This window comes from Zonotrichia albicollis, chromosome 3 (assembly GCF_047830755.1).
Source record: "Zonotrichia albicollis isolate bZonAlb1 chromosome 3, bZonAlb1.hap1, whole genome shotgun sequence".
NCBI lineage: Eukaryota > Metazoa > Chordata > Aves > Passeriformes > Passerellidae > Zonotrichia > Zonotrichia albicollis.
In genome coordinates this window covers 51696871-51710471 of record NC_133821.1, presented here as the reverse complement: position 1 = coordinate 51710471, position 13601 = coordinate 51696871, and the positions used below count along the sequence as shown (strand labels likewise).

Below are 13601 nucleotides of genomic sequence, written 5' to 3'. Positions count from 1 at the left end.
TAGAGATAATGAAGAACTGCCTCTTCCAGGAAAAATACCAGTTTCTACAAATTAAAAACGCCTGTGGAAGTCCAGTTTTGACAAATATTTATCCTCAAGCAGTAAGGAAAGCATGCAAAACTTCAGTTCAGAATTCTAACTCTCAGTGTTTAATCTCTGGTTTGTACTGTAAACTAAAAATTCCTAGAGAAGCTGATTTACCAAAGAAAAAAGGTTTTTACACAACAAGAAATCATTGGACAATTGAAACAGACAAAAAATTATACTGTACTTTTCTTTGTCATGAAATCTGCGAAGAAATCATCCCAGGTCTCGTAGGAGGGAAGAGTAGGCAGGCCATTGCAAAAGTGGTAGAAAGATGTAGCAACATCTTTTGGATTACGAATCAGTAACAATATCTAGAAAAAAAATTGTACTACTATTTATTAGGGAAAGACATAGCAGACTACAGCATAAAAAAAGAAATAACAATAATATATTTTATAACTGCAGTTGGGGATTTCTAATACCCTGTGTGCTCCTTGCAGAAGTAGCAATTTCATTCCCAGATCTGGAGATGCAGTAACGAACTTTGCTTTGGTACCAAAAGAAGATGGTTGCCTTATAATTATTATCTTTAACTGATTAACCAAGTTATTTATTCAGAATCTAAGTATGTTTTGCTCAATACAAGCATAGTTCATCATTTAAGTGGCAGGGAAAATTCACAAAAATATAAATTCTCATGGAAATTTGACACATTGAAGCCCTCACTTGCAACAATGCCATAAAATTCCTCCCACAGGAAATCCTATCAAAATCCATTTTGCCGCCGGAGAATTCGTTCAAACCCTGTACCTCTGCTGTGGAAACTGTCACAAAGAAGCCAATAAGGGCAAACTGTGGTTAGGTGAGGTGAATGGCAATTCTTAAACATGTAGAGCCTTAAATGTGTAGAAATGGCCAGGCTAAACACTTGGGTAAAAAAGAGTTATTCTGAAAACTGGCAAGAAAGTACTACATTGGCTCTTAAAAAAAATCTGTTGAAGTATTTGTTTTAATACATTAAAATCAGCACTCACCTTGGCATTGTTTTGGAAGATAGATTTGGGAAGATTTTCAGGACGGAGATGAGTAACCATAAATCTTGGAGAAGGTAATTTGGTCATTCGCTTGAAGAATTGGAAGGAGGAAAGTGGACAGTTCAGTTAGCACAAGTAATCTTTTCATTAACCTATGCTAAAATGTGGCCTTGATGAACTTATCTACAGTTATTGCCTCCTTGCAATGCTTTTTTTTTCTTGTAGTGAGTGTTGGCCTGGTATATTAGTGGGCTGCTCTGAGTAGCACTAATCATCACAAGCCCATGAGCAATTGAAAAAAAGGACTATCCATCGTTTGTTCTCTTCAGTGATAATCTCTCTTGTTCTTGTAGAGAAGGGATTAAATCTAGAGGTTGGGTACAGATTAGCTGTCTCTGTGATATCTGAAGCTCCTCAATGACTGAGAGAGGGGAGGAGGAAGAGGAAGAGCTAGTAAAAAAGACAAATGCTAATATTACATGATTTGACACTTCATGAAGCTCTTCTTAAATACGAAAGATGCTATGTTGAATTTCTGAACTTCTTATGTATCTCATGGGTATGTCCTCCTCTCAAGTCCCAATGAAGTGTCTGTTTTTTATATGTGTTCAGTATTTGACAGGCCAGGTGAGATTACTCCTGACCAGATGCCACAAAAAGAGGAGTGGTCAAGTTCTTATCAAACAATAGAATAGATCATATATCATATATTCAGTATTTGAAGCACATAATGTTGATCATTTCCATACATATTCTGTTCCCACCTCATATTTCTCAGCATCTCCAATTTCGAGGTAGGGGAATTCTTCTGGTTCTTCAGCATTCACACTGCTTTCACTGCCTGGTGTTTTCTTTTGAGATATGGCTATCAGGTCAGTTAAGATTTGACTTAGCCAGTTTGTGCCTGAAAGAAGAAAAATACAGAAGTGGTTGTAAAACTTTTAGAATGGACAGAAATGGATTTACCAGGGAAGTCAAGAGGTGCTAGTACTACCACGTGAGTTACCTGCTCTCCTTTCATGTCATACAATCACAGCTGACTGTCTGGTCAACCACCACCCAGGATCCTACCTTTGCTCCTCATAAGGACATATTTCTCCAACTTGAACACTTCAGTACACCATAACTTGTGTACTGTAAACTGACTAATCAGGGAGAAGAACCTCTGAGATTCAAGTAGGTAAACCTGCTTTAATTTAATAAATTTTATTGTGACACATATAAGGGAGATTGGGGTGGTGACCCTATACTTTAAAACTTAATGTATTAAGTGTTTTCTGGTGTGCTGGATTATCTTTTGAAGAAAGGTGGGTCACAGTACTTCAAGACAGGAGCAGAACGAGATCTGAAAATTGTGCACACGTTTTCTTTAACAACAGGTAAAACCTCTCTGAAGTGACATTTCCTAGACACACTTATTATCTTTTTCTTCAAAAGATAACAAAGACCCTGCATACATGTCCCATCTCTGATTTACCATGTCCTGACTTCTGCACGCTGGGTCCCTACATCTTTCTCACTGCAGTCTTAACAAGTGCATTCCAGTGCATAACATTTCTTCAAAAAGAAAATGCAATGAAATAGCAAAATCTTCACAATCCTCTCAGCTGTGACTATCCACTGTAAAGCAGTGTGAACCAATTGCTGTAAGAGAGAGAAACAGCAAGATTAAAGTGTATATGAGGCAGATCTGATCCAAACCTTGGCTTTCCTGTGGACCAGTGCTTTGAGGTAGATTGAGGAAATGCGTAGGGTAAACTTGCAACCCTAGGAAAGATGTCCTCTTGATTTTCCTTAAAGAATACTTAAAAACAATGTAATCACTTGAAGGACTACAAAAATATTTTTGATAGATATTTCCTTACATCTGTGTGAAATAAACCAAAGAAGATGGAATGTAGCATTTGAAGGTACCAAAGGCTCCATTGTAAAAATATAAAGCTCTTAACTTCACCAACATACATGTGGGAGTAGATCATGGAATATCAGGAGATCTAGTTACCTCCGGTGTAAAAACCTCTCCAATTTGTGCATTTAACTTTATAACTATGAAAAGTAAAAATAACAAAAACCTTTACATGCTATAGAAAAGAAAATCAGAATGTTTTTCACAGTCTTTTTTTACCATATCAAATATTCATAAACAATTTCTGGTACTTTCTGAGAATGAAATCGGTTTTACAAAATTTGGTGAACATTCTAAATACAATTATTTAGCATAATATCATATTTTGTATCATATCATATATATTTAATATATTTAGTACAAACTGTATTACTTACTATTACAGGAACTTGTTTATAAAAAGAATTAAAATATATTCACCGGATTTAGGGTATCCTGCCAAAATTACATCATCCCTTCTGGCTTCAAAGGACTCCAAGGCTTTGAAAGTTTCAGGAGGACAAACAGTGATAGGGTAGAAAATTCCCTTGTAAGAAAAGAGCAGTTCATCACGATGCATGGAGTTGGCGGCTGCTACTGCCTCATCTACCACACCAATAAATTTTTTCCTGGACTTCTCCATTCTTGTTCTTTCTCTCACACACAGGCTCTGTCACAGTGTGTAATGCTGTGTAGAAGGAGAAACCCACGGATTGTCCTTTAATAGGTGCTTGGTTTGTTATTCATCTTTTTTTTTTTCTTGACCCTATGAACAAGAACTTACCTCTTTCTGAAGCTATAAAGATATACTCAGCTCCTATCAAAGAGCTTACGTAATATGAACCTTTGAAATCAATAGAAGTTGAACATAAACAAACCAGATAAGCAGACAAATGCAATTGCATTCTAGGAAAATGGCTTAGATAATTTCTAAACATCATGCCAAAAATATGTGAGTACAATGCAGAGTTTATAAGCAGAATAGAACAAAATAGAACGACATGATTTGCCAATCGGAATTTAAATGTCATTTTGAAAATCCTCAAGGCAGTTCATCTCTTTCCAGTACTTGATGCTGGGATTTCCTTTTTTTCTTTATTATATCACCCATCATTCTCCCCAAAGCTAGATAAAATATGTTGGGATTGGGAGAGAAGATGTTCAGTGCACTAGAGACTGAGCTGAGGACACTCCTGTGAGTGTGGCCGGCTGCTTCCGGCCGCTGGAGCCCAGTGGGGGCACAGGGGCACAGGCACTCTTGGGCCACTCATCAGACTGCACTACAGAGGTCTGTTTTCCTGGTGGTTACACAAAAATTACTCATTTCTATATTTCTTTAATGAGCTCAATCCCTGTTTGACAACTGATCAGTGCTTAGGGAGGTGGTGAAAATATAACCTGAGCTACAGTGAGTAGTGTTTATCATGCACTTCATATGATGAGCTGCTGACTGCAGTGACCCCAGTAAAGGAACTGGCTTTAGGCTCAGATTCAATGTTTAAGTCTCTGGCAAAGGTCTTTGGTCTTTGATGCTACTTATACCAGCAACAGGAAGTATTGGGGCAACAACTAGTAAGATTAAAAATGTTAAATTAAACCAACAAAACACCTGTAAATATTATTTCCGAAAATATTTATCACTGGTGACTAATGCAGTGCAATTTGCCAACTGGACAAGTACTACGTATGGAGTACATACCTGGACAGTGGATCTCAACCTGGCTTGCCGTTGACTCCTCTAATGGATACACATCCCAGGGTAAAGGTTCCTTGCAGGCAATGGCTCTGTCCTGCATCCAGGCACTGTAAGGCAATGTCCAGACCTGAGGACAGGTATCACCCAAATCAGATTTCTCAGGATGAAATACTCACATCTGAGAATTTTGTGTCATTAAATCTAACAGGAGGGACACTTGCATGTGAAGTTTCAGTGCAATCGTGTGAATCAAAATACACTTGTACTATTTCACTTTTATTTGCCTCTCCTCATATCCATAATTATATCTTTGGAGGAAATTCTTCCTTCTCGGGCTGTTATTTGTATTCTGGAGGACACCTTTTTAGAAGGTAAGGAGTGCTGAGATGGTGAAATGGGTATTTCCACTGGTCATCCCAACAGAGAAAGGCAATACAGGAAGGTGAATTACCCTGTGAAAGGACCTTTCACTTTCCTTCATGCCCTTGAATATACTATGGGTCTCATTCACTACCCATATATCAAACCCTCTTATCACATCCTTGTCTCTTTCTTCATAAATGGATGTTAGACACAAGATTTATTAAACATGAGAAAATATCAAATGAAAATCGTACCGGCAAGAGTCGAGAAATTGCTTAAAATTGCCTACAAAGAATAATTTAAAATTATTTGTCTGGTCTCCAAAAATGCAGAACCATTAAAACAGACCATTTTATTGGAAATGATACTTTCTCTATCAGTACTATTTTACTCTTAAAAGTTGAAGACACTGTTCATATATTATGCTTTCTGGAAGCTTTCTTTTAGTTATTCTTTTCAGCTCTTTGTTCATAAGATAACTCTGAATTGCAGAGGAAAATTTCTTTCTCTTCTCCAGTACTAAAGAGTAAGGGCAGCAAGAAATTATCATTTTTTTATGCTTTAGGCCAGATGCCAAAGAAATTTTCTTTGGAGCCAGCTGCCTAAATCCTGAGGGAGCCAGATCACTAAAATACCTCTCAGCATGAAATGTAGCAACCTGTCCCCTGGGCCACTGCGGACACAGGTGCCTCCCGCTCCTTCAGCCCTCAGACTCTGCTCTCTGCTCATGAGCAGGGTCTCCAGTGCTGCCACAGCCATATGTCTGTCTGTCTGTCTGTCAGGAGCTGCACACAAGGTGGGGGCAGAGCAGCCCTGTCTCTCTAGAGAGGCTCAGGGCAACCAGGGATCCTGAGGATGCCAGCAATCCAAGTCCCAGTCCCAGCACTGTCTGTTCAGCAGCCAAAGTGTCTTGGGCTGTGCAGCTCAATCAATGTGGAACAGCCCCAGTGCTCCTCAGGGACAACCCTGAGCTGCTCAGTTAGCCACAGGAAGGTCTGCCTTGGATGGAAATGCTGTCATCAGGAGCATTTGCAGTACACCATAAAGAGAAGATGCACCTGAATGGAAGACTCAGCCTAACTTTGCTTTGGAAATGGACTGGGGAAAAGATATGAGGTGGAAGATTGATTAATATAATTTTTCTGGCTTGCTCATTCTCTTTACAGGAAATAGATAAAAATACAATATAAACATAATTTTCAGCGAAAATTTCTGTGTTTAGGTATCATAGGCAACAAAATAGACTAGACCAAAAAGAAAGATATTTTTCTTTTTCTTTTTTTTTTTTTTTTTTGACAAATGGTAAGAAAGTAGACCTAAATGTCATGGTTTGATGCTGGTGCGATGCCAGCTCCCCCATGAATATATATTTTCCCTAGTTTCTGCTGTGCGATGTGACCAGGATTAGAGCAAAGCAGGCTCCAACTTAGGAATAAAGAAAAAACTTTATTAACCTACAACTGTATGTAAAAAGAAACACACACTGAACTCAGAATAAAAACCTTCCAAAAACATTCCTCCTCCCCCGATCAAATTTCCAATACATCACAGTAGGACAAAACCTTGGATTCTCAATTCAGCTACCACCCCTCAGGTAACCAACTCTCCGTCCATCATGTCCCTTCAGATAATCAATTCTCAGTTCATCAAGGAGTAAGGAGTCCCTCTTGTACCATAGGCTTCCCCAGGAAACACAGTTGAAACCTTGTGTGTTTCCATGTCACATGTGGAACCACAACCCAGAGAACATTTGCCATTGTGACCTCTTTCTTCCCTGTACAGGCTCTCACCACTGCCCATGGACCAGAGCTGCTTCTAGGGTTCCCCTTTTAAGGATGCTTTGCCGAGTTCCAAAAAAAGCACAGTCTCTCACTTTCGGAATACCTGTCCCCCCCAAATTCACTCCCTGGGGCCAAGGGGTCTCAAGAGGTCTTCTTCTTCACTGAAGATCGAGGGCACCCCCACCACCCTCCTCACCCGTCATCTCTGTTCACGCACTGCTTTACATAACATCACTGCATTCTCTTGGCTCCTAGCCATTGCCTCGCCCTAAATGCAGTCTCTGTGTCACAGGAAAAACAAAATGATTCTGTCCATGGCTGTACAAGAAAAGTCCAGCCAAAGGCCACTCCATCATCTCCTCCCACCTAGATTTCTTCTCAGCTTCTCTCGGACATCTTTCACTTGCACAAACTTGCATCACACTGGCCCATTTCCTCCTATTTCATCTCTGTCTCTCTTCACATTCAGCTCCAGGAGGATCAGCATTTGTAAGGTTTCCATCATCCAAGAAAAGGGTTAAAATCTCGGGCTCTGCCTGCCCAGAACTCCCGCGCTGCCCTGCTGGGCACCTTCTCTCGCTGCACCCGCGCTGCACCCCCGCTTCTCCTTCGGCCATGCTGCCAGCACATGATGTCGAATTTCAAGGTGGCACAGGCACAGGCACAGGCGCTCTCTCCCTCTCTCTTTCTCTCTGGGGGGGCCTCCACCCTCCCATCCTGCAGGGGCCTTCACCTCCCCTCTCTGTCCAAGGCCCTGCCTCACACGGCCGCATGGCTTCCCCTCACCCACCCAGCCCGCAGCCGCATCCGGGCAGGGGGGCTCTGACCTCTTTCACCAACCGGAACCAAGAGAACTTCCCCCTCTGAGATCTCTGCTTTTAACCCCCTGTGTTATCAGAGACTTATCCATGTCCTCAGTGGCCACACCCGGTGGCAATATTAAAATCTGAGCACCTATTGGTTTGACCACAGCATCCCAAAAAACTCACTTCCTTCACACCAGGAAACTAAAACCTCTGAGAACTCTGTTATTGTGTCAGTCAATTATGTCTTACCTTCAAAACAGGTTCCCAAGTTTTTCTGAAATGATTCTCACACTCACTGGTCTCATCTCTGCTTACTTTTCACTACATCAAAATGTCGCTCCTTCATCAAATTTCCTTGTCTACATTCCTTTTGGCATGCTTGCCTTTTCCATTCTTCAACCTCTTTACCTCCCCTGAATGCAAGGGCCCACTGAGTATCTCAAAAGGAGCAAAAGCACATGAGGTGTTACTGCTCTGAATAGCTCTGTCCTTCAGAAAGAGATTATTAAAGGCATAAAGGGACTGAATTCAAGCCTTGGGATGAAACAGGAGAGGATAAAATGCAAAATCAGATCAAAGTCTGGTTTTCAACCAGATCAGCAGGAGCAGAATAATATCTGAACCTTTTTGTTCTAGGACTGTCATCATGTTAGTCCTTGCTAAGCGATTCCTCTGGTGTTTTTAGGCCAGTTGCTGCCTGATGGATTTACCCTCATCAAGTACCTATTACTTTGGCTTCCCTTTTCTAAACATAGAGTTTTACATTCACCTTTACTAAATTTTGTCTCCCCTCATCTTCTCCATGTGTAATGTTTCAAATTGCTTTGCCATTTTCCTAGTACTTTCAGCCCTCTATTCTGATCCCCAGACTTTACAAGTCAGTCATTTATGATACAGTGTATGATATTAGTCTGCCCACCAGTGTTAAAAACAAGATTGAATGAGATCAGAACTCACCACTAAAGGAGATTGCTTTAATTGCCCTCCCAGTTCTGCTCTCAACCAGTATATGCAGTGTGACCATAAGCAAACAATTGCAACAAAGTTCATCATATCCATAGGAACAAGTGGGTATTCCTGAAAGTATTGCTGCTCTTGTCATTGCTTCTGAATGCCTTGTATTGCTGTTGCATGAATTTCTAAGTCTACTTCCAGTATTCTCGTTTCTATAGCCACATTTGTACATTGCCATCTCCACATCAATTTGTGTCTCTTAATTCACATAATTTCAGGTCCTCCCCAATGCTGTCATCTCTTGTATTTTCTGTCACTGGCATACTCAAGAGGTATCTTAAGGAGGATCACAAAGTTCTTCAACATAATTTAAATTTACTCTTTCATTTTCTTCAAAATGTTCCATATTCGGCTGCTTTGTCATTTTTGCTACTACATCCCTAAGTATCAAGTTAAGGTGTCTGTTCTGTTCTGATTCTTCCTTATCAAGTTTTTAAACACTGCTATTATGAATGTTCTTTTCCAGGAATCTGCTACCTTTCTGCTTGCTTACAGAAAACTTGCACTTGTTCAAAGACGCTTTGCCACAGGACTTTCTGCTGCTCGGCTTTTGAATCCATTAATTTCTTTTCTAAATGTTCCAACTATTACTTCTAGCAATCGTATTTCTTTCCAAAACTCTGCACGTTCACTTACATCCAAGCAGAATCAACCAGGTTTGGAAGAATGAAACAAAAAGTCTTTGAATATTTCATTATTTCCAACTCTATCTTTTTGTTTACACTTTATCTGCTCAGGTGGTGGATCAATGAGTTGGCTGGGACTTTTCCTGTTTTAAATTCAGCTGTACATACATAACCAAATTTTGCCTTATTTTTCCAGAACAGATCCCTGGAAAAATCTGAAATACTCTGTCTAGAGCGGCAAATCCCAATGTCAATACAAGAGATCCGGGTAGAGCAATGTCTCACACCATCACTCCTGAAAACCCCGCTACCTCAACAGAGGCATTTTCAAGAATGACACAAAGAAAACAGAGGGCTTCCAAGGGAGGACCACAAAGCTAAGAAGGCTCAGGGACAACCTCAACACAGTTTCCAGTACTTAAAGGGCAGCTACAAAGAGGATAAAGGCTCCCTATTCACCAGACACCACATGGAGAGGAAAGGAGGCAGTGAGGTCAAGGTTCAATAGGGGATGTTTAATCTTGATACATGAAGTAAGCTCTTCACAGCAAGAACGACCATTTGCTGGAACAATGCCTCCAGCAATGTGGTAGATTGCTCATCACTGGAAGTTTTCATGACATGATATCTAGATAGAATCTCACCCAGGCTCCCTTTCCCATGGAAGGTTGTACCAGATGATTTTTCAAGGTCTCTTCCAACCCGAGCTGCTCTATGATCCTATAGAAAGGAGTGCTTCCAAGTGAATCTTGGCTGTTAACTTCAGTCCATAATCTAAATTCCATCTTGGTATTTTACATTCAGAGAGATGAGGAGCCTTAAAAATGCGGATCCATATTCCTCTTCATTCAGCTTTCTCTAGCTTTGATTTATTTTGTGCTGAATTCATGGAGGATCTCCTTTGATATTAGGCTTCTGTTATTTTCTGTGAAGATGTTGACTGATTGGAAACATTTTTGAAGAAAAAATAATCTGCATACTAATTAATTAGAAATCATCTATAATGATAGAATTTCCCTAGAAAGAAAAGAGGCATTTCCTTCCAGGTGACAGCCTGAAAAGGTCTATTAAGATTTTGTAAATATAGTTTGTTGCCATCGTCAGCAAATGAGTGTAGCCTGAAGTCTCACACTAAAGCAAAAGGCTCGTCACTGTCCCTGTAAAGGCTGCTGCAATGACTCTTAGAGTAATCATAAGGTGCTTGGATCCTTTGATCTACGTTTCCAGTGTATAGAATTCAAATGGTCTGAGTCTGCCTTGAAAAGTTCTTATTCTAACCATATTTCATTTCTCTTCAGGCTTTGCAGTACAAGTCATACTTCAACTTTTTCCCAAGTTTTGTTCCTGCTATATGTTCTTCAAATGCTCTGTCCATTTTCTCATTCTGATATTCAGTGAAAAGATTCTTCCAGTCACTTACACCACCTTCAAAGAAGCAGGAACAAACTCTTGAAAACCAAGACATTTCATTTTGTCTGTATTCTATAGAGCTGTCATTTTTATTGCATTGTACACCAAATTGTGTTCATCCATTTTCCAGATGAAACATTTTTCTATACCAATATAATTTTGTGCAATCAATGGACTTCCATATATATGTGAATCATCTTTTGCTATAATGCAAAAGAACACACTGCACTCTAGGACACCATTTTCAAAAAGGCAGCCTAAAATCCTGTTTCACTCCATCTCTTTCCTCTAGACAGCTATGACTGGCAACGTGGAAGATCCTGAAGAATTAATTAAGAATCATCTGCCAGGAGCCACAGCTGATTTTTTGCTCCTTTGGCAGCTTCTGTTTTTATCCAGTCATTTCTTTACATAAGTTGGAGAAATAGATTCTGACAACCAGATTCCCTTCTCATGTCCATGTCCCACACACTACACTGCAAAGGTTACTCCCTTCACTTCACTCTCTTGGTGTCCACCTGGATTCTTCCTTGCTTGGCTTAGTTCTAGTGTGTAAGAGTGATCAGGAATTTGGCAGGGGCCATCTCAGAAGATTCCCATACTCTCCTACAAAGTGTGGTCACTCCACTCAGGCTGAGTTTGGCCCAGTGCTGCCAGCTCCAAAGGCTGGGCACTTGGTGATCCATGCACAGAGGTGGTGAGGAATTCAGGCACATGACAGGTCCTCCTTCCTGCCAGCCATCTGTGAGCAGCCAGGAGTGGCCCTGCTGTGAGAGCCTTGCTGTGCATCTTCCTCACCAGTTCTCCTTGGATAGTCTGCTCAAGCAAAGCAGTGATCCCCTGCTTGACACTACCTTACAATTCTAATGTGAGTGCAGAAAAAAGAACCAAAGGATGGCCCAAGTCCTTGAGAGTGGCACATTTCCACCTCTGAGCCCTCTGAAGCTCCCTACCTTTGCGAAAGAAAATATTGCCAAACGACCCATGGGTCTTGTCTGAGTTTTTCTTCATAGACTGGAAGCTGCTCCTCTCTACCACCAGCTGGAGCTGTTCCTCAGTCAGAGGAATTCCAAAGAACGTAGCTATGTTTTTCACACTCAGGGCAGGATTCTGGAAAGAGGAAGGTAACATATGGCATGACTTTCAAACAAATGACTCTGCTTTCCAAGGTGTTTGCACATTCCTATATCGCTCTGCTGGCTGCATACATAGGGTATTCGTAGAATTCTCTAGGACTACAGTGGCCAAGAGTGTTCCTCTTCTCCCCAGTTATTTTGGAGGAGCTCTCTTCTTCTATGTTACAAAATATTATATATGATTTAAAGGTGAGCAAAGGTGAGCAAAATCTACACTGCTGTAATAATTTAGGCTTCTTCCTAAAAATATTACTGGAAATTTGTATTTACAAATATTTGGTCTTATATCATGGATAAAAAAATAACAAGAAATATTTTCACAAGCAAAATTTTACAAAGGTTTTTAAGTTTGAATTTCACCTTTTCTTCCCTTAAAACAAAAATCTCTCTCACACACCTTGGATACCTTGCATTCATATAAGGGTGTATTGGTGCAGGAAAAATCCCTTGAAGTATAAAGTATTGTTGTAACTGTTGATAACCTTACCTCTTTTACCTCTTCATAAGTTATTGTCATAATATTTTCTTTGTCAGCATATTTGTTCCATTCAGAAAGGTATTCAAAATAGCATCCCCAAGCCACTAAACAGAACAAAGGATCGCAAGATGAAGCATCAATTAAGATCATACAGGTTTTGCTCATGAAGCTATGTCAGCCAAGGGCTATATTAATCATGTCAGGCAGGGTTTACACACTTCTGTAGTCCGGTCTTGCTCCAGGCTCAAACATATGATACGATTTGTAAGTCAGCAAATAAAACTTGTAACCTTTTCAAGACAGCTCTGAGTTCACCAAAAAAGCCATCATCTTGCCAACCATCTTGTAAGACTGCCTGAATCCAGTTTAAGATCTTGTTGAACCTTCTTTTCTGCTGGCCATGAGCTATGCCAACTTCATAAACTTAAACCAGTGCTATCACTTTTTCCCTTTTACAATGCATTAGAATTAGTCCCCATTTTAATGCACTAGACTTAGTCCAAATAATTCCTTTCATCCAATGTGCCTTTGAGGTGATTATATATCACCACAGACACATGATGTTGGACACAGGAGAGCAGGGGTAAAGGGGACCCAAGGTAGAGTTAAGGAAGAACTGCTTTTTCCAGGAAAAATACCAGTATGTACAAATTCAAGAAGTCTCTGGAATCGTAGTTTTATTAAATAGTAGCCTCAAGCAGGAAGACCAGTAAGCTAAACTTCAGTTCAGAATTCTAATTCTCTGTCTTTAATCTCCCTGTCTTTTGTACTACAAACCAAAAGATCCTAGTGAACCTGATTTACCAAAGAACAAAGGTTCTTATAAAATAACAAATCATTGGACAATTGACATAGACAGAAACATATACTGTACTTTTCTTTGTCATGAAATCTGTGAAGAAATCATCCCAGGTCTCATAGGAGGGAAGAAGTGGCAAGCCATTGGAAAAATGGTAATAAGATGTAGCAACATCTTTTGGATTACGAATCAGTAACAATATCTAGAATAAAATTAAAATATTATTTATTAGAGAAAGACATAGAAGAGTACCGCATTAAAAAAAAAAAAAAAGAAATAGCAATAATATACTTCATAACTGCACTTGGGGATTTCTAATACCTTGTGTGCTCCTTGCAAAAGCAGCAATTTCATTCTCAATTCTGAAGGTGCAGTATTTAACTTTGCTTTGGTACCATGAGAAGATGGTTGCCTATAATTATTATCTTTTACAAATTAACTAAATTATTTATTCATATTCTAAGTATGTTTTGCTCAATACAAGCATAGGTCATCATTTAAGTGACAGGGAAAATTCACAAAAATATAAATTCTCATGGAAATTTG

General features: G+C 39.8%; 1 protein-coding gene across 1 annotated transcript in view; it reads right to left on the bottom strand.

The window, feature by feature from the left end:
- Positions 1–12360, bottom strand: part of LOC141728527 (sulfotransferase 1B1-like) — a 33837-nt gene extending 21477 nt beyond the window's left edge. The window contains exons 1-6 of the mRNA XM_074537421.1: positions 12266–12360; positions 11596–11752; positions 4646–4769; positions 1826–1965; positions 1062–1151; positions 272–398 (exon numbers count right to left, since the gene is read on the bottom strand). Of these exons, the coding sequence (XP_074393522.1) occupies positions 272–398; positions 1062–1151; positions 1826–1965; positions 4646–4769; positions 11596–11628 (514 nt within the window). The 5' untranslated portion in view covers positions 11629–11752; positions 12266–12360. The remainder of the gene's footprint in view (positions 1–271; positions 399–1061; positions 1152–1825; positions 1966–4645; positions 4770–11595; positions 11753–12265) is intronic.
- Positions 12361–13601: the final 1241 nt, after the last annotated feature.